Genomic DNA, 21,165 nt, shown 5'->3' on the forward strand with positions numbered 1-21,165 from the left:
CCATGCGTATATCTTTTCTACGTCCGAGCATAGACATGGTAACGCCTCGCCTGCCTCTGATTGGTCTACCGACACTGCCAGCCTTACCAGAGTTTCCTCCGAGGTGGAAGATACATGCTGGATAGTCTGCCGCGAGGTTACTCCGTGGTGGGAAATAAATAAATAATACAAGTACGATATAATACAAGAGAATGACAGCTTGGCACGCGCAACAGTAACTTTTATTTTTTAAGAGGCTAACTATAGTATATACTATAGTGTACTATAAAACTATAGTGTACCTCCCAGCCCTGGCAGAGTAGTTCTGAAGTAGTTCCAACGGATTGTGTTTTTCCCTAGTGGGACTGATTGAGGGTAGCTACTGGGACGTAAGTCGGGACTTGATCACTCCTGGCTGGGTCGCCTGAGTGAGGGGTATGATGTTGAGAGACCCGAAACCCCGTTGACCTCAGGATACATCACTGAGGATACGTCCCAGGTACATCCATGCGATGTTTTTTAGTTATATACAATATTACAATATTGTTTATGCCGTTGGCCTGTTTATTTGTATACATGTGTAAACTTGAAACATTATTGTACTGTAAAAAAGTCTCTTTTCCCTTGATCTTTATCTTTTTTAGTATAATAGTATTAGTTTACTATATATATATATATATATATATATATATATATATATATATATATACTAGATTAATACACGATAATCAACACTAACACTTTAATTAGGAAAACAGCCAAATCAAATCATAGTACATACGTGTTCAATCAATTATTCAATCAAAGCAAACGGCACAATTAACAATATTGCCTCTTCTACAAAAATTTAAGTTACAAGTTACTGTTGCGTGTTGCCATTCTCTTGTACTTGTATTATTTCCCACCACGGAGTTCCCTTGCATCTCGGAGGACAGGAAAGACGGGCAGTGTCGGTAGGCCAATCAGAGGCAGGCGGGGCGTTACCATGTCTATGCTCGGACGTAGAATAGATACACGCGTTGGCCATGGAGGGTAGGAGATATGAGCACGGTGATAAGACTATGATGAGCACCTTCATCAAAACCACCGTTCTGGTGAAGAGGTCCGAAACCTCAACTATGAATAGGCCTTAAGGGTCCACTTGGAACCCCCATCAAGTAACTCAGAGGGTCCCTGGACATCACATTGAGAACCACTGGCACTGCAATAATATGTACGCAATACTGTATGTATAATTGAATAATCGAAGGCCAAAATTATTTACAATTTACAATTTAGGCATTTCTTAATCCAGAGAGATTTACAGTAAGCAAGCTAAATGCGAGGTAATACATGAAATATCAAAAATCATATAATCAGCCTAAACGGTATAATATCAAAAATGATGTCATCTGTACATTGAAACTACTAATATGTCACCAAATGAACCTTACATCTGTCTACAGAACATGCTATAAAAATTACATTTTAAAGTCGTCAAGGCTAAGGTGGAGTCTGAAGGAATACAAGAACGCTAGCCCCGAAAAACGCTGGCCTCGGCCTGAGTCTAATCCGGCGACGTCGGAATGGCCGCCACCAGGTATACCTAAACGTAACCTCGGTAAAACTATGACCTAACCTTATTCCCAAATGTAACCTCAGTAAAACTATGCCTAAACCTAAACTCATTCCGACCTCAGCAAATACGAGCGATCTGCGGAAGAAATCGGGGCAAGTATGTTTTGGGGCGAGTGTTCCGGTTACCGTTTTGAAGAGGTGAGTCTTATGGCAGAGGATTGGGAGTGAGTCTGCAGTTCTAATTGCATTGGGGAGTTTGTTCCACAGTTTGGGAGCCAGAAGGGAGAAGAGTCTGGGACGTGTGGAGCGTTGTCCTGGACATTTTAGGCAAGATTCTGCCAGCTTCCCTGTGTCAGCTGATCCGAGTGAGCGGGAGGGGTTGGATCAGGCTTTGAAGATATGGGACATTGGGGGTGCCATACCTTTGCTTGCTTTGTAGGCCAACATCAGAGTTTTGTACTCGGTGAGGGCAGTAAATGTTTGCCTGGTTGAAGACCAAGCGTGCTGCGGCATTCTGGATCATTTCTTAAAATACAGTAATCGTTAAAAGGGAACCGTTAAGAAGGAATCGGACCATTAAAATGGAATCGGTAAGATCCTAAAGGATCCCAACATTAGGTTTAAGTACAGTATGCCATCGCCATGCTACTGAAATCGACGTATGTGTTTGCCAAAGCACTCCACGTGCAACGCCTCGTTGCACTGTCTGCAGCCGTAGACAGTAGCAGTGACGCGCGTGTCGGTGCCGTACCGTTCCGTCACACACTGCTTGCAAAGCTTTCTCTTGTCAAAGATTTTCGCAAAGTCGTGCTGATCCGCGGGGAGTCCCTCGGGCGCCGAGGTGCGCAGAGGAGGACGTCTCGTTGTCACCGGCACGGTGAGCTCCTGCGCCAGGTCCTCCAGCCAGTCCTTGTAACCTTTGTACTTGACCGTGAACTCTTTTCCCCCCGCGCTCTTTGCAGCAACGTAGCCATTGTAGCACGTGACGGACAGGAAGAAGAAAAAGAGCCTCCTCCACCATTTCTGTGAGCGATGGTGGAACTGGTAATATCCAACCATCTGCTCCAGCAAATCCACGCCTTTTATGTGCTTCTGGTAGTCGGCGATGCATGCCGGCACCACAAGCTCGGTGTGGTTGGACCCGGCCTTCTTCCTCTTCACGGAGCTCTTCTCGGTGGGATCGTGGTAATTGGAAAGCACCATGAGGGTCTTGGCGTCGTCCTGCCAGACACAGAGTGTGAGTTCATCCATCTGAGCCACTCTGATTTCGGGTTTACCCAACCAAGCGCTCTCGGTCGTTTGGTCCTTTAGGAGGCCGCATCTGTTAGAACGAACATCGCCGCAGGCGTTCAGTCCGTGTCTCGTCATCTCCTGGAAAAGCTCCACCCCCGAGTAGTAGTTGTCCATGAAAATGGACAGATGAGAGCCATAGTACGGCCTGGCTAGATCCATGACGACATTGTGAGCCAGGGCCTTCTCCTGTTTCCACACACGGCTTGCCGTGCAGACCTGGAAGTTTGCGACATAGCCGGTGGAGCTCTCTGCCAGGACCCACACCTTGACACCCTGTTTTGCTTGTTTGTGGGGGAGATACCGACAGAAGTCCAGTCTTCCCTTGTATTTCACCATGGTCTCGTCTATTGTCACAGAGCCGTTCACTTCATAGAGCGCCTGGTATTGACAGGAGAGGTAGTCGAGAAACCATCGCATCTTCCACAGCTTGTCCGAGCGGTCTACGTCATCTGCGTGGTTATCTTGTAGGTGGAGATACCTGAAAATACACAGAGATATTCACACATGTAAGTTGATGAAAGCATACATGACATAGATTGCTTAATCCATTGAGACCTGGAACGCATCCATGTCACGTTAGCGTTTAACCACATTAACCATTAACCCATTTTGGGGCAGGAACCCCTTTTGGTGTTTTAAACATTGTTATAATTTAGCTATTGAAAAATAGCAGATCTACAAGCTCATAGCGCGCCACCGAGTGGCACGCTATGAACTTGTAGGTCTGCTATTTTTGAAAAATCGTTAAAATGTGCCTCAAATCTTTCCGAAAATTGTCATGATTTAGAAAACATTTTTTTTTTAAATTTCGACGTCAGGCCTGAATGGGTTAACATAGCCACGGTGCGCCTCACAGATCTGCATGTTACGTTTGTGACGTCCACCGTCGATTGTCCGTCTAGGCAATTTTGATACTGTGTAAATTGCTTATTCACATTGTATAATGTATATCTCCATATTTTAACATTTGGGTTTTGTTTTGTAAATGAATGCCCTGCCTACTAATTAGCAAAAATAACAGAGCTCAAAACACTTTGTGAGCTCGTAGTTCTGCTATATTTTCATTTGGATCCTGAAAAGTAATGGCTTTGGACATATAGGGTTTCCACCTGACAGCATCGATATTACACTGTACAATACTTTTTAAGCTTGTGTGTGGGGATAAAATTACTATTACTATTTATTTACTTATTTTTTATACCACAATTTTGCAACCCATTTTTTTCCACCCAGTGACAATTATCTAATGTAATCCCGGGCGCTACACTTCCTCTGCCAACCTGGGGGGAGGGGACAGCGGACAGACCTCATGCTTCCTTCTATGCATGAGGAGTCCAAGCTGCTCCTTTTCACCTGACAGGGGAGAGTTTCCCCGGCCGGACGTAGCGCGTGGAAGGAACACGTTACTACTATTACTTTCGTCATCATTTATGATCATCATCATTATAATCATCCTCATCAAACAAAATATTATTTGTATTACCTCCAAATCATGGTGAACCTGTCCCGTGACATGACTTGGGGTAAATTGGTTTGGAAAAGCCCTTTAGTTTGTCTCCAGTAGTCTCTCCTGGCCGGCAGCTTGAGAATCCCCATGGCGATACACAGCCCCATGAAAGTCTTCATTTCTGTCACGGTAACAGGTGTCCACTTTCCCCTGGAGTCTCTGGACGGTTCTTCTGTTTCGCTCCTGCGTTGATCTGCGTACACGTTCGTCTCTGTCACAAGTCGCAAAAACAGTGTCTCGGTGAACATCTTAGAAAAGACATCCAGCGGTGACGCATCGTCCGGCAGTTCAACCTTCACCCCCGGCGGGCGGTTAAACTCTCTCTTGGTGCATGGGTGGTAATTCTCGGTCTTCCAGTCCGCTTGGAACTCACTGACGTCCTCCTCTTCGTCTTTAACAATCACGACTCTCAGCCACCGGTTCTCGGCGAGTGGACCGGCAGGAGTGTCATACTCGTACTCAGAATAACTGCCGTCCAGATCCTCGATGTCACTGCCTTCACTCAGTGGCCCGTGGTCGTCCTGTGGCGCCTGTTCCACTGCCGTTGTCCCTTGCTGACTCACTAAAACAAGGAAAATAACATAATAATATTAATAAATTAATTAATAACCCATGGCTGAGTCTGGCGGAAGTAAAAACATCCAATAATGCATTATTTCTGACGCTCCAACACGTGCATTTCAGCAAATCGTGGCGAATGTTCAGACAGGATCAAAAACATCTAACATGATGTCAACATCTTGCCGGCATTAAAGGAGGCCGTCAGAATAATTAACGGTGTACACCTTCTACATCCACTCTAAATGGGTTAAGTGATTACAGCGGCACTATGTCACTTTTTATTAATACAAATGTATTTTGTCCAATCTGTGTGGTACTAGAGTATGTTAACACAATAAAATGGTAAATGGTGCATTTATATAGCGCCTTCATCCAAGGCACTTAGATTGTGCATTACATTCACCCATTCATACACCGATGGCGGCGGAAACCATGCAAGGCACCAACCAGCACATCAGGAGCAATTAGGGGTTCAGTGTCTTGCTCAAGGACACTTTGACACCAACTCTGGGGGAGCCCGGGATCGAACTGGCAGCCACTCTACCCCTGAGCCACCACCGCCCTAATAACTTATACAATTGGGGTGTTTGTATTTCATATCCCTGCTCTTCTATTGAGTCATTCAGATCGTGTCTCACCTAGACACGGGATCTGACACGAATTTTGACCTGATGGTCAAGTTTCAATGTATGCCCCGAGCAAGCAGGCAGGCTCCATTAGCTCAATCGTAATCATTTCAGCAGTTGCGCAGGAAACCGGGTTCAAAGCAGTTCATATCAACAATTGAGCAGAGATAATAAAACGAGACCATAAACGGCTGGTCAAAAACAACAACAGAAAAACAGAAAGAAAGAAAGAGAGACAGCATGAAACTTACTGATGTGGCAGTGATCTGAAACTTCTGAATCTTCAGGTTCCTCCTTGATAGAAACTGGATAGGTCATCTTCACCTGCAGTCTGGACTTCACACACTGGTCTGGAATTAATTGAATAAGGACTTTAATAGTAAGGACTTCTTTGATAAATGACTCACAAGCCGTGCTGTTAACCCGTTTTGACCTGAGATCAGATACTAAAAATGTCTTCTACATCCTGACAGTTTTCTGAAAAAGCTATGTTTCTATGTCAGTGGTTCTTCGATTTTTCAAAAATAGCAGACCTACAAGCTTGTAGCGCGCCACTCGGTGGCGCGCTATGAGCTTGTAGATCTGCAGGAAGCATGTTACTCTACACTAAATGTCTGGGTTTCCGAGGTTACTCTACAGGTGAGGGCAAAATTATCAACATTACAGGAAGCAACTACCTACTCCATACATGGGCAACTGGTGGCCCGGGGGCCACATGCGGCCCCCACCATCACTTAATGTGGCCCGCAGGTCGATTTCAACTGTTACAATTCCAAACATGCAAACATGACTTAAATTACTTTGGTCTACAGTATATAATTATGTAGCTTAATGACTATAGTATTACAATGTTATTGTCTCTTTTATGTCCAATTTGTTAGTTCATAGTTCAAGTTAACATGGCTAACTATATGCATTTGATATTAAATAAAAAGGCTAACTTTTCAGGATTACAATTCAAAAACAGCACACAATAATTCAGGATTTCAATTTCGATCTACAGGCTCAAAACGCGTGGCAGTCAGAGAGAGTTCTACCTGAAGAGCTGTTGATGGAGACGGCCTGAGCTGCTGGGGGAAGTGGAGCCAGGTCCTCGTGAGGCTGGTCTGGAGCTACATCCATGGAAGCTGCAACACATTCAGTGAAAAAGGCAGACGGGTATGTCACCATATACCGTACAAAGTTCTGAGTCCAAAATAAAGATGTGCTTTTTGGCCTGGGCGGGCTTTGCGGTCCAGGCACCTTGGCTGGTAATCACAGCATGACAGTGAGTCGCGTATGGGTGTAACGATATATTTTAACAGCGATACGATACGTATCACGTTACATGGTTGACGATACGATACATGGACGATATTGGTTCATTATGGCGATCCGATACAATTCAATTTGAAATCGATACAGTAACTATTTAAAATACATTGACATTATTTTAAACTAAGTAATTAAAACCCTCTTTTTATTTTTTCTTCTAAAAAATGCTAAATACCACGCACAAAAATGTAGTATTGTTACAATCGATTATTTTCATAGCAAAACGATTCGATACCGATTATTTGCATTGCAAAACGATACATAGTCAATGTTGCTGTTTTCATTTCGATATACTTCGATTCTTGAAATAAAAATCGATGCAGTTACACGCCTAGTGTCGCGGGTCGAGTCCCGATCCCGACAAACTTTGCGGTGTATCTTCCCCCCCTCATCTCTCTCCCCGTTTCCTGTCCAGCTACTGTATATCTATCAATAAAAGCAAAAAGAAATGCCCCGAAAAGAATTTGTTTGTTATTATTATATTGGTATATTCAAAGAAAACTAGGGAAACACTTTACTGGCCCGGAAATAGTACTGAGACTCAGCCGAGCAGCAAATCTGTTCTCATATTTGCATGTACTCTCTCTGACAATATGTGACCCACCGTGAATAGGAGCCTGTCATTGGATTATTATCATATGAACGCAGGGAATCATAGCTTCAAATTGACATATTGGTGGTTGTTCAGTTTGACCCACCAGTTTAGGAGTATATGGCTTACAGACTCAAGAGTAATGTCTTGCAGAGAAACGGCGAGTTGAGAAAACAGGCTTGAAAGGTATTTAGTTATTTACATGTCGATTTCAGCACTGACATTTATTTCAGACATGCTCTAGTATGTGAAGAGTCTGCCTGTGCTATTAACTAATTTTGGATAAAAAATAAAAAATAAATGTAGTTTCTCTCCTCTGGTGAAAAGCTGGAGTTTGCACAATGACAGGCTCTCAGTCAAATCTGATCTCTCTCTCTCTCTCTCTCTAAACATTTTCAAACCATTTTAGTGTTATTACCACATTTAACCACTTGGTGTCGCCCTTCACTCAGGAATATAATGACAGTGCATGAAGGACAGTGACTGTATGATTTCTCACGAGCTTCTTCTAAACTAAAGTTTAACATCAAAATAATAAATAAATGATTTGTCAAACAGTTTACATGTTGCCTCATTTGTCGTTTTTTCTTTTCTATTTTCTCACCACTTTCATCTGCTTAAAATCCAAAATGTTGCCATGTTGGCAGTTTAAAACTTCTTTGACAGACCAGTTGCCGCCCCGCCACTAGATACCCGTTAGCGGAAAAGCTGCCGATACTGCAATTAAAATGCTGGCACCCCTCCCCCCCCCCCCCCCCCCCCTGACTCACCGGTTTCAACAGGCTTGGCCCGTGGCTTGGCCCGTGGCTTGGCCCGTGGCCCTGCTCTCTTGGCCCGAGTCCCCATTTTGTTATGAAGGTCTTCTACGGAGAGAGATGGAAGGAGACTGTTTAGACATCTGATCAAACCAAACTGAATGGTCAGATGGCTGCTTATTGGGATGATCATAGTAACATTATTGAGACATTTTGGGCAAGGACATGGCGTCACGTCATGACTAAAATATTAGTCATTAGTCAATATTATTAAAAAAACCCAGGAATGTGTTTCTTGTTTCTTATAAGATCTGGTTGCAGCCCAGGCGGTGGCGTAACCATCTGGGCACCCGACTGGTAATCCAGTCGCAGTGTGCCGCGGGTTCGACTCCCGAGCCCGACACGGCCTTTACTGCATGTCTTCCCCCATCTCTCTCCCGTTTCCTATCAGCCTACTGTCTGTCCCTTCAAAAAAAAAAAACAATAAAAGGCGTAAGCCGCAAAAAATATCTTAAAAAAAAAGAAAAAGATCTGGTTGCAAAAGGGGTGAAGTGGCCCTTTCAGTATCTTAGTACCTTAGAATGATTATTAATTGTGACTACATGTGCATGTTAAATAACCGGTGGTGTGGTGCTGCCAGTTGAACCCAACATGTATTCTTACTCTCACTCTCATAATAAAATGAAACCCTCACACTTGCAGCCAGTGAGCAAAAAGCTAACCCTGTTTCTGACTGTGTTTGAAACTATAGGATAACAGGGGCCCGTTTCACCACTGGCAGAATTAAATCATCCCGGATAGAACTTATAAATCCAGGTTTGACCAAGTCTCCTCAGTGTGGCCTGGTTTATTCCGTCCCACCAACACCAAGCCAGGCTGAGGAGGAGTGACTAGATGGAGCCAGTCTTGGTCAAGCCGGGCTGAGGAGGAGTGACTAGATGGAGCCAGTCTTGGTCAAGCCGGGCTGAATGCACGTTCCATTCACAACACGTCTTCCCCCAGTGGACCATGAGGTGTACCTACCGAGCAGCACAGATTTACCCATCCTGAAATGAGGAAGAAGCTCTTACGAGTAGAGACAAACTATATAATCGGTAGCATATCGAAATCGGCCATAAAAATGTATCGGTCTCAAAATAATCCTAATTATTTTCACCAATATTGAATATTGAAAATAGCAATGTGACCATTTACTGGTTCAGTCCAACCGACGAGGTGCTATGACGTGTGTACTGTACACGTCCTAGCGCATCTTCAATGATATCAAACGAGAGAAGAATATTCTGAATTTTTTCCTTTTTTAAATTTTTGAGTTGGACTCCAAGGCCACCATACGCTTCGCTTTTCGTTCATGCACGGTCCGTTCACTTCCCTGTTTACCGCTGCAGAAATGCCTCGTATCTCCTAATCTAGGGAGCTCTCCGTGGTTTTGATCTGATGGATATACTAAGCTCTTCATTTCTGACTTCTCAACTGCCTCTCGTTCAAGATATGAACGCGATGGATTATTTAGCGATATTATGGAAACGAGAGCTAGGTAAGCAAGCAAAAAAATATCTCAGTTTTTTCCGGAACAGGGGGGGGGGGGGGGGGTGCGTTACAGAGTAAAAGCGGCCATGTCTTTCCGGCACCCCAGAGCTTCTATTTTGAAGGAATCCCGGCGCAGATTGTGTTAATGGCTTTGCACTCGCAGAGCAGCCACTTTGGCTATATAAACTATTATATTATATAATAATGTATTATATCGGAATTGGTTGATACCGGCTACAAATAAGCTGCAAATGTGCTTAAGCTTATAAAATAAATACTGCCTGGTGTAATACTGTAGAACAGAGATAATACTTTGGGGGGCAAAAGTGGATAGACCCAAAGGTGTAAGTAAGTACCCCCCAAAATATAGGCTACCTTTACTCACCGGTTTCAACAGGCTTTCCTTTTCTCACAGTACACCTCCTGGCTCGAGTCCCTCTTTTATTCTGAAGGTCTTCTATGGAGAGGGAAAGGAGACTATTTTGACATCTCTCTCTATAGACGAATTCAGAAGTCTCATGGTCACAGCTTACGTATTTCCTGTAGGCGGGGCCGCCATAGCTGCGGTTTAAACCCGCACCTCTTCTACTACAGTGAATGGTAGAGTGACTGATGTTAGTTAAGTCTGCTCAAACTTTACTCATTTACCTGCGTTTTACTAACACTAACTTTACAAAGATGCCCAGAACATAGGGATGAACCTGTGTAGTTTATGGCTGCTCCAACAGTAGAGGCAACATTCAACTTTGGAGAAAAACGGAATGTAAAAAAACACACAGCGGTGGCTGAGACCAGAGTGATTGAGATGAATGAGACAAAGCAGTGATTCTAATGAAGTCTAATTGCCTCCACATTTTCCACAAAACCTCAGCACCGGTTTTTGCTCCACACCGTCTACTTGTAATTGTTCACTTTACATGATTTCGTCAGTAGGCGGCGTGGGCCAGACATGAACCTGCGCGATGATATGTGTCATACTTTTCGAGCTACAGAGCGCATGCGTGGAGCGTGAACACGGAAACAGCTGTTCTACGCAAAGATTCCTTCCCAAAGTTGCAGATAACCCGAAGTCTAGGCGATGTAATATAGGACACAGTGTCATATACCGTTTCTAAAACATTTATCTTTAAACCATCGCTTCAAATGCACGATTACTGTTCTCTATTACAACATGGCAATAAACCATGTAATCTCAGAACAATTGCTACATTTACTCACCGGCTTCAACAGGCTTTCCTTTTCTCATGGTACTGGCCCGAGCCCCTCTTTTATTCTGAAGGTCTTCTACGGAGAGGGAAGGAGACTTTTATTATGAATGTCTTCTAGGGAGAGGGAAGGAGACTTCTATTATGAAGGTCTTCTAGGGAGAGGGAAGGAGACTTTTATTATGAAGGTCTTCTAGGGAGAGGAAAGGAGACTTTTATTATGAAGGTCTTCCAGGGAGAGGGAAGGAGACTTTTATTATCAAGGTCTTCTAGGGAGAGGGAAGGAGACTTTTATTATGAAGGTCTTCTAGGGAGAGGGAAGGATACTTTTATTATGAAGGTCTTCCAGGGAGAGGGAAGGAGACTTTTATTATGAAGGTCTTCCAGGGAGAGGGAAGGAGACTTTTATTATCAAGGTCTTCTAGGGAGAGGGAAGGAGACTTTTATTATCAAGGTCTTCTAGGGAGAGGGAAGGAGACTTTTATTATGAAGGTCTTCTAGGGAGAGGGAAGGAGACTTTTATTATCAAGGTCTTCTAGGGAGAGGGAAGGAGACTTTTATTATGAAGGTCTTCTAGGGAGAGGGAAGGAGACTTTTATTATGAAGGTCTTCTAGGGAGAGGGAAGGAGACTTTTATTATGAAGGTCTTCCAGGGAGAGGGAAGGAGACTTTTATTATCAAGGTCTTCTAGGGAGAGGGAAGGAGACTTTTATTATGAAGGTCTTCTAGGGAGAGGGAAGGAGACTTCTATTATGAAGGTCTTCTAGGGAGAGGGAAGGAGACTTCTATTATCAAGGTCTTCTAGGGAGAGGGAAGGAGACTTCTATTATGAAGGTCTTCTAGGGAGAGGGAAGGAGACTTTTATTATGAAGGTCTTCTAGGGAGAGGGAAGGAGACTTTTATTATCAAGGTCTTCTAGGGAGAGGGAAGGAGACTTCTATTATGAAGGTCTTCTAGGGAGAGGGAAGGAGACTTTTATTATGAAGGTCTTCTAGGGAGAGGGAAGGAGACTTTTATTATGAAGGTCTTCTAGGGAGAGGGAAGGAGACTTTTATTATGAAGGTCTTCTAGGCAGTGTCGACTAAAACTATGACAAAAAATGTTCGTCAACTACCTTTTTTTCACTGACTAAACGAAATAGAAACTAAATGAAAACTAAGCTATGATGACTAAAACTAAGACTAGATATAGTCAATTTTGTCAACAAATAAAAACTAGACTAAAATGTTAGGAAGGGACTAGTGGACAAGAGATCTAGTATAAGTCATTTTGCGACGCGTTGTGAGCTTGTAGATCTGCTATTTTCAGCAAGTGTAAAATCAGTCATTACGACAGCATTATGGCCCGGCAAATTACATTTTAGTCGACTAAATCCACTGTAGATTTAGTCGACTAAAATCTTATGATATTTTGTCAACAACACTAAAACATTCCAGGTGACTGGAATGTAACGGAAACTAATTGAAAACAACTATTCAAGAGACTATGACTAAAACTAAAATCAAAATGTGCTGTCAAAATCAACACTGGAGTAGGGGAGAGGGAAGGGTTGTATTGGAATCAAAATGTTCACTACAACACAGTGTTGTTTTTGGCAGCAAATTTAGATTTTAGTTTTAGTCATAGTCTTTTGAATAGTTTTAGTCACATTTTAGTCGCCTGGAATGTTTTAGTGTTAGTCTAGTTTTAGTCGACTCAATTCCATACGATTTTAGTCGACTGAATCTACAGTTGATTTAGTCGACTAAAATGTATTTTGGCGGGCCTTGATGCAGTGGTAATGGCTCTTGCTGAAAATAGCCGATTTACAAGCTCACAACGCGCCGCGCTGCGACGCGTTGTGAGCTTGTAGATCAGCTATTTTCAGCATGCGACCAAGTGTAAAATGACTCTTGTCCACTAGTCCCTTCCTAACATTTTAGTCTAGTTTTTATTCGTTGACGAAATTGTCAATACATTTAGTCTTAGTTGTAGTCATGATAGCTTAGTTTTCATTCAGTTTCCGTTTAGTTTTCGTCAGTGAGAAAAGGTAGTCGACGAAATGTTTCATCATAGTTTTAGTCGACGAAAACAACACTGCTACAACAGGGGAAGTTCTCGTTTTCCATAAGGTCTACTCAACTTTACATTGCTCAGGGGTTAGGGTTCCATAAGGTCTACTCAACTTTACATTGCTCAGGGGTTAGGGTTCCATAAGGTCTACTCAACTTTACATTGCTCAGGGGTTAGGGTTCCATAAGGTCTACTCAACTTTACATTGCTCAGGGGTTAGGGTTCCATAAGGTCTACTCAACTTTACATTGCTCAGGGGTTAGGGTTCCATAAGGTCTACTCAACTTTACATTGCTCAGGGGTTAGGGTTCCATAAGGTCTACTCAACTTTACATTGCTCAGGGGTTAGGGTTCCATAAGGTCTACTCAACTTTACATTGCTCAGGGGTTAGGGTTCCATAAGGTCTACTCAACTTTACATTGCTCAGGGGTTAGGGTTCCATAAGGTCTACTCAACTTTACATTGCTCAGGGGTTAGGGTTCCATAAGGTCTACTCAACTTTACATTGCTCAGGGGTTAGGGTTCCATAAGGTCTACTCAACTTTACATTGCTCAGGGGTTAGGGTTCCATAAGGTCTACTCAACTTTACAGAGTCAGGGGCCACTCAGCAAAATTCCAAAAGTCCAAGGGCCAGCAAGCTAAAAATGTCAGTAATATTTTGAAACATTTACCATGTTATTTTGTAACAGACTACATGACTAGTTTAAAAGTTAAGGAAAACTCAATGAACAAAAAAACATTGTGATTAATGATGAAGTTACAAAATGAGGCTCCATTCACAAAATGTGAAGAGAACATATAATGAACAGATTATCACAGGTGAATAAGAAAGTAAGTGGTTAATACTCAGCTGACATCACTTTCTCTTGGAAGTTGGAACAAACAACACAATACCTACAACCTTGTTCAAAACAACGAAAATAACTAAATATATTTGTATTGGTACGAGTACGAGCATGACAGGCCGGCGGCCACAGATACATTAAGCAGGGGCACAACCTGCAACTACCAATATTTACAAGAACCTTTACAGGAAAACAAGGCCAAAGTCACTTATATAAGTGTGGTTGCACTTTACACGAGAGGGCAGTGAGCATGCAAATGCAGTGCAATCATTTCATGCAAAGGTGGTGGTACACTGGTAGCACGTCGTCTTTAAAGGGACACTTCACCCTTGACATACTGTATGTACATAATGTACAAGCATCTCTCCTTTCAGTGGCATCACGCCATCTGCTGGGCCATTTGTGCCATATCTATGATTTGTGCATGTACAACTTCCTGGTCTCAATTGCGCCTTTCTTTCCTTCCAGGGAGCAACATGGAGTCCACCGCACGGTCTTCGCTTCCTAACCTGATTTAATAAGCTTTGATGCAGTCCAGGAAGTAAGTGAGCCCAGTGTCCATGACATCACTGCGGAAATCTAAAATATCTAAAACCACATATTACACACATAAAGACCCCCAGGAGGAAAGTGTTCTAAATCTTCTAAACGTCAACGTCAACGTTTGCAAGAAGGGTGAAGTGTCCTTTTAAGGAAAGGTATCCAAAAGAAACACAAGGAGCATATGAAATCAGCCCTCAGCTGTACCCGCGTGCGTTAATCTAAGCAGCCCCCCCCCCCCCCCCTTGCCCTGACTCACCGCCGGTTTCAAGTTCAACAGGCTTTCCTTTTCTCATAGAACACCTCCTGGCCTGAGTCCCTCTTTTAGTAGGAAGCTCTTCTACAGAGAGGGAAAGGAAGACTATTGAATGGATCAACGCAGAAATTAGCAACATTCATTCAGAATGTCAGCGTGCATGGCATGCGTGCGCATGGATGTATGCACGACCGTGCATGTGCGCGTGACCACATGTGCATAATTGCAGGAGTATATTGTGGTAGTGGTTACGTTGAAATAATAGTTGTACAAGTTGTAATAATAGTGTTATATAATAATATTTTTTGCTGTAGTATACTAATCAGGGAACCACCTTATTATAAGTATAATGAATGACAGGAGAGAGAGAGAGAGGTGTGGGGGAGGATTATGGAATCGTTAAAATCCTAACGGTTCCCATCTCTTGTAAGTACCCCCAAACATATGGTATATAGGCTACATTTACTCACCGGTTTCAACAGGCTTTCCTTTTTTCATAGTGCACCTCTTGGCCCGAGTCCCTCTTTTATTATGGAGGTCTTCTGGGGAGAGGGAAGGAAGGGGACTATTTAATGATGCTTTTATTATGGAGGTCTTCTGGGGAGAGGGAAGGAAGGGGACTATTTAATGATGCATGATGAAATAAATAACATTTACATTTTATTGGAATCAAAATGTTCACGTTCTCGTTTCCATATACATTAGACTCAAGTCATCCTTAGGTCTTTTTGAAACATTCACCATAATCACATACTGTCATACTGTGACATTATTAGCTGGTTGTGTAGTTTAATGGCATGATCAAAACCAGTGTTGCCAGATTTTGCAAGAGAAACAAGCGGACAATTTTTGAACATGTCCCTGGGACAAAATATTTTCACATGTCTGGATAATTCCATAATTATTTGAGAACCACTAAAGGAGGTAGGGAACTTTGTGCTCAGGTGTGAAGAGGCCAGCCTGAAATTCATTATTCAAGTCCATAAGCCAAAAGAAGGGGCTACCACAGCGCACACTGAAGGATGAATGAATTCAAAATGTGTAATACAATATAAATCAATGTCTTCGTGTAAGTAATCAACTGGGGAATTTTCATTGTGATAACAATCTAATATAGTTATGGTTTTGCCCACTAAATTCATAATTAACGTTCCAATTTTGGAGCTCTGGCTCATGGACAAAGAACTGAACCGGGAACCAACCGGTGGAAGAGGGATCAAAGTGTGCGCTGCCTGTCCCGGGCAGCGCACCCCCGCGCCTCCGCCCTCCCAGTTCTTCTGCCCCTTTTTCCATACGGTTGTCACGTTTTCCTTTTACTTTATACCTGATGTAAGTCTTAGTGCTTCTCTGGTTTTATCCTCGTAGCAGTTTTTGTATTGACCTATTTACAAATGTCAATCAAGCTTGTTTGTTAAATGTAGGCTATATAATTGTACATAATGCGGTAGACTATATTAATGTCTGTAGTTATTAATGCCTGTAGTTATATGTACATACTACATAGCCTACTGTACTCTATCCGCGGGATTCAGTGATTTAGCCAAACCGATAATTTAAGCATAATAAGTTAATAACAATATAATTTGAAAATGTAAAGATGTCTCTTCAACAAATGCATGGGAGCCAGCGGCTTTTTACAACTGTGGCCCAGTGTTTTAGGCAAAGCGATGCAGGCCTAATTATAATATTATGTTCATTCCATACCAAAACTCTTTTGCGTGCGAGCGAGTGTGTGTGAGATTCTGATCCGTCATCTCTGCGTGTGTTGACACTATACACACGCAGACACTATACACACGCAGACACTATACACACGCAGAAGAACTGGGAGGCGGAGGCGCGGGGATGCGCTGCCCGGGGCAGTGTGCTTTGCGAGTCTTCACGTTGTCGATGGTCTGAGGACCAAAATGTGCCACTCTGTGCCACTTTATTTTCACCATGTCACTTTTTGTACTTTTTCAAAGTAAAGACATCGAAAGAGCCTCATTCATCCTTCGGTGTGCGAGCCCCGTCTTTCTGCTTATGAACCTGTAACGGCGGACGCCATTACTATACCTAATGCATATGCTAAGTTAACCCAATTCTACATGTATTGTATAATGTAAATAAGGACACAAATTGTAACAAATGCATTTATTGAAGCTAGGGGGGGGAGGGTGCGGGCAGCTCAGGGTTATGCAGGGGGGACACTGAGTTGTCTGTGATTCTTTGAAGGGGCGGACGTGCCGATCTCATCATACACCTACAAATGAACAGATAGAAGGCACATTAGTTTAGGAATAAATAGGACAGCATACTTTCTAATTGACCAGTATAATGAGAAGGCTAGTGAAGAAGGAATGTAAATTTCTGATGTCTAAACTTACCTCTGTTTATTCTCATCCTCCTTTCAGGGTGGTGTTCGGGCAAATGAGTTCCCTCTGGGTATAGGCACCCCTTTTATAGTTCCGGGAGGGTGACACCAAGTGGGAAATGGATAGAAGGGGAGACTGGGATGGACTATAATGAATGTAATCATGTATGGGTTGTGTATATATTTCTATGCTAAATGCTAACTGTGAATAGGTATTGAGGGTGCATATATATGTAGTATGTTTATGTAAAATGGCATTGTGTGATTCTAGGAGTGGGGAATATTGTTATTGTAACCAGGTAATGGGTACCCACCCTATAAAAGGGAGTCAGTTGTTTCTAACACGAGTGATGACAGGTTGCAGTGTATTTGACTGTCAAAGTGATTGAGAAAATGGAAGAAATAAAGCCTTATTGAAGGTGCCCCTGGACTGGTCTCTACTCATTTATCGCCTTGGCCGCTCGGCACTCTTACAGAACCAGTGGTTTAAACAATATTGCGAAACAAGCCCAAATAAGCAACTACACTTTAGAAACAAGCCCCCACAAAAAACACAACACACACACACAAGGCCACAACTACCAATATGTACATGCAACTTTACAAGAAACCCACCCAAACCCCTGCTTATAATAAGCAGACATGGCAACACTGATCAAAACTCATGATTAGGGCTGTCACGATTACAAATGTTTAAGTTGAGTTGTGATTAACGAATTCATTGTGTTTGTGGCATTAATAAACATCGGAACATATGAATATATATATTTATTTTTTTGCCTTTTAGGCTTTGTAATCAAAGATTCACTGGGCAGATAGGAGATATTATATGATTGGCCATGTTGCGTATAGCCTACTCACTTCAAATCAGTGTTCAAGAGCTTGTTCTTCTAGAAAGTCTTCTTGTAAATATTGGGAGTTGTGAGCCACAAAGAGAGTCAACCAGGTGCTCGATGGAGGTGAAATAAATGTAGGCCTACAAATAAAGTGGACTGGAATACTAGACAAAAGGCGGTGATCCGAGCACTCAAAAAGGTTTAAAAATGAGGAGAGGAAGGATAAAAATCAAGGTACTTCATTTAGAAAAGCCATTGGTAGTTGTGAGTTGTGGTTTTGGGGGTTTCTAAACTAAAGTTTGCTATTTTGGGCTCGTTTCCTAAATGTTGTGTTCCAGTGTGGTTGTGAAAGATTGTCCTGTGTCTTGTGCCGGCCAGCCAGGGACCCCCGTGCAATGTTTCACAAATATATCCAAATATCTCACATGTTTTTCAAGATTCTTTTGAAAATAGATGATGTTCAAATGAATTGAATATGGGGGACCCCAATGGAAACAAACCATATAGTGCTTTCTTGGGTTAGGCCTCTGGTTATAAATACTCTTAGCAGACCTTGTATTGAACTGTACTTTTCTGTGCTTTTTTTACTGCAAACTGTTAATAAAGTATTCAATCAACCAATCGATCAATAATGTGGTTAAACTGATATAGGGCGGCCATTTTCTGGTGCCAAAGCAGTAAAGCACATTCATTTTTCCCATAGAGAAAATATGTATAGGCTTTAAATATTTTTTGGAACCAACAAAGCCACCCAGGCTTGAATAATATAATTATTATTATTATTATTATTATTATAATTATAATAACAGTTTCAAAAACATGTGTTCCTCATATAACACTCACGCACGCACGCACGCTACATACGATACGCCAGTGGTTCCCAAAGTGGGGTCCGGCGGGGACCCCCAGGGCAGGGGTCCTTGAGTGAGTTCCAGGGGGTCCCCATGAGCTAAATGATAGTTAGGAACCAAATGGACCCTTATGGGTCTGTAACTGAGAGTTACATCGACACATATTGATTTTACAATATAAATTGGGGGTCCCAGAGATAGAAATGCCATTTAATGGGGGTCCGTAACCTAATGCATGACAAACTGTGGGTCCTTGAAATTAAATGGGTTGAGAACTATTACTCTATGGTTGAGAATCACTGCTAGCCGTAGCCCTGGTCCAGTGCCGTGGGTCCCGAAAGGTGCTAGGGGGTCCCTGGCATATCTTTTCAAATGGGGGTCCGCGGGCTAATTTAGTGTCAATTTGGGGGTCCGTGACATGAAAAGGTTTGGGAACCCCTGCGATTCGCAGTTGCCGTAGGCAACTTAAGCTTACCGCGGTTACATTAGCTTAGCATCACATAGCCCCGATGCGGTCCCTCAGTCCCTACGCTCATTCCGTAGCTCCTACAGAATGAGCGTAGGGACTGAGGGACCGCATCGGGGCTAAGCATCACATAGCAGCTCCACTGTGTTAACGGATAAAACGCAAACAGTATCTCCACACGCAGAATCAACATTTATATTTGATCATGAGATGATGCAAAATTACATATAAAATAAAATCATTAAAGGTTTATAAACTGACCAGAGGCTTTCTTCTTCTTCACAACCATGTTGACTTTTGTTATTGTTGTACGGAGCTGTGAGTTCAGTTACTACTACGGGAAGCAGCTGGGCTCACAATTAGCTAATTGCCGCCCCCTGCTGTTCCGGAGGGTCAAACTGAGAACTACTGTGATGATCAGCGCGATATCATAATAATCATATCACCTAGCCTACTACTCAAAACTTTTCATCATTGTCAAGGACCCCTAAATCAACGTGTTTTTGACCGTGGACCCCCATACTGGAAAAATATATATATATGCCAAGACCCTTATGGGTCTGTAACTCAGAGAATGCTGGTTTAACATTGATTTTACAATATAGATTGGGGGTCACAGAGATAGAAATGCCATTAAGTGGGGGTCCGTAGACTAATGCATGGAAAACTGGGGGTCCTTAGTTGAAATTAGAATCACTGCTAGAGCCGTAACAATCTTCTCTTATGGGGGTCCCTTGTAACCTGAGTCAGGTTAGGTCCCTTGCATATCTCTTCAAATGGGGGTCCACAGACTAGGTCCTAATGAAAAGGTTTGGGGCATTGTAAACTAAGGGCAAAATATTAAATAATGACACTTTACTTTTTACAACTGAGGAAGCCCCGCCGTGAGGCAGGGCATCAAAAAATTCGTTGATACTCATAATGTTCCTCTCCACGGAAATCTTTAGTAAAAGGCGAAAGATTTAAGCGTTTTGAAGAGAAACAAGAGTGTACTGAAGACTAGACGCGACTGGAACCCGAGCAATGTATTCACATAGCACTTCCAGTCACGTTCTTAAAAAAAAAAAAAAAAAAAAAACATGCACACTCTACTGAGAGTAAATTAAATAAAATAACACCTAGATTTCTGCATTTAGATCAGCGCAACGCTACAGATAAAATAATAGGTAAAATAAATGGGTTTATAATATAACAGGCGCTTTGCATGATGGGGGAAAAAAAGCAAGTTGGTAGGCTGCAGGCTTCATTTATTGGCTGAACGCAATCACGTGTCATCGGAGTGTACTGCCCATATATGTCTATGGTACCGCCGTACTGCCCTTTGTCCCTGGCTCAGTGGCTCCTCGTCAGTTTATTAGGACTGTCATTGATTTACTTTACAACCTAATTTAACCGTCCATATCATTGCAATGTGTGATAAGATTCCACCCAACTCCCACACATGTAAAGCATATTTGAGTACAAGTTCATGAATGTAAATCCCAGATATAATTATTAACAGTCCAAGCGATAGGTGAGCAATACAATTCAGCTTTTGATGCAGTATTTAGTCTTTAGGTATTATAAGGGGCCTTCACATCTAGCCTACACTCTCTCTCTATCACACACACACACGTGCACACACACACACACACACACACACACACACACACACACACACACACACACACACACACAGCTCAGAACGTGATACTTTTCAACCATTTTACAGTTGAAAGACTCCCCTCTATTTCATGGATTAAAGCAATATAAATAATATGCATAATTGCAGCCACTAAAAAATGTTGTCAGAAATGTTCTAAAAAAGCATGAACTCCCCTCCCCCACCAACACATGAGAGCTCTGATTGTGATTTTTAGGTGTTATCATTCATTCTAAAACTACACTATGTTCCTGCTGTTCTCAGACAGAAGAAATTGCAGCTTGAGGCTTTTCATGAAATAAAGCACTAAGAAATTGATTGATTGAATACTTTATTAACAGTTGGCAAAAAAGTAGCCTACAATGGGAAGATTATATAATGGTGCTAAAGGAACACAAAAAAA

The 21,165-nt window shown here is 42.4% G+C and overlaps 1 protein-coding gene across 4 annotated transcripts; it reads right to left on the reverse strand.

Annotated features, from left to right (window-relative positions):
- Positions 1-734: 734 nt before the first annotated feature.
- On the reverse strand, positions 735-19,463 carry LOC306942247 (piggyBac transposable element-derived protein 4-like). Of its 4 annotated transcripts, none has more exons than XM_079528039.1 (10): positions 19,382-19,463; positions 15,085-15,156; positions 14,618-14,698; positions 10,933-10,998; positions 10,100-10,168; positions 8,200-8,292; positions 6,561-6,650; positions 5,775-5,873; positions 4,313-4,898; positions 735-3,307 (listed from the first exon to the last, which is right to left on the reverse strand). In XM_079528039.1, exons 1-10 carry the CDS (start codon positions 19,407-19,409, stop codon positions 2,182-2,184), a joined length of 2,310 nt encoding a protein of 769 aa, XP_079384165.1. In that variant the 5' UTR covers positions 19,410-19,463; the 3' UTR covers positions 735-2,181. The 4 variants fall into 4 exon arrangements, with proteins under 4 accessions (XP_079384165.1, XP_079384164.1, XP_079384166.1 ...); XM_079528038.1 differs by having other exon boundaries at positions 10,100-10,171; XM_079528040.1 differs by lacking the exon at positions 14,618-14,698 and having other exon boundaries at positions 10,100-10,171.
- Positions 19,464-21,165: the final 1,702 nt, after the last annotated feature.

The sequence above is a fragment of the Electrona antarctica genome (assembly GCF_951216825.1).
Source record: "Electrona antarctica genome assembly, chromosome: 18".
In the NCBI taxonomy this organism is placed as follows: domain Eukaryota; kingdom Metazoa; phylum Chordata; class Actinopteri; order Myctophiformes; family Myctophidae; genus Electrona; species Electrona antarctica.

Bases quoted from the DNA above. Each gene is read 5' to 3' on its own strand.
- LOC306942247 (XM_079528038.1), bottom strand. From the start codon at position 19,409: ATGGTTGTGAAGAAGAAGAAAGCCTCTG. The intron at 6,651-8,199 runs GTGAGTCAGGGG...AATGTGTTGCAG, and splicing joins GGCCAAGCCTGTTGAAACCG to CTTCCATGGATGTAGCTCCA. The intron at 5,874-6,560 runs GTAGAACTCTCT...AATTAATTCCAG, and splicing joins CTCCATCAACAGCTCTTCAG to ACCAGTGTGTGAAGTCCAGA.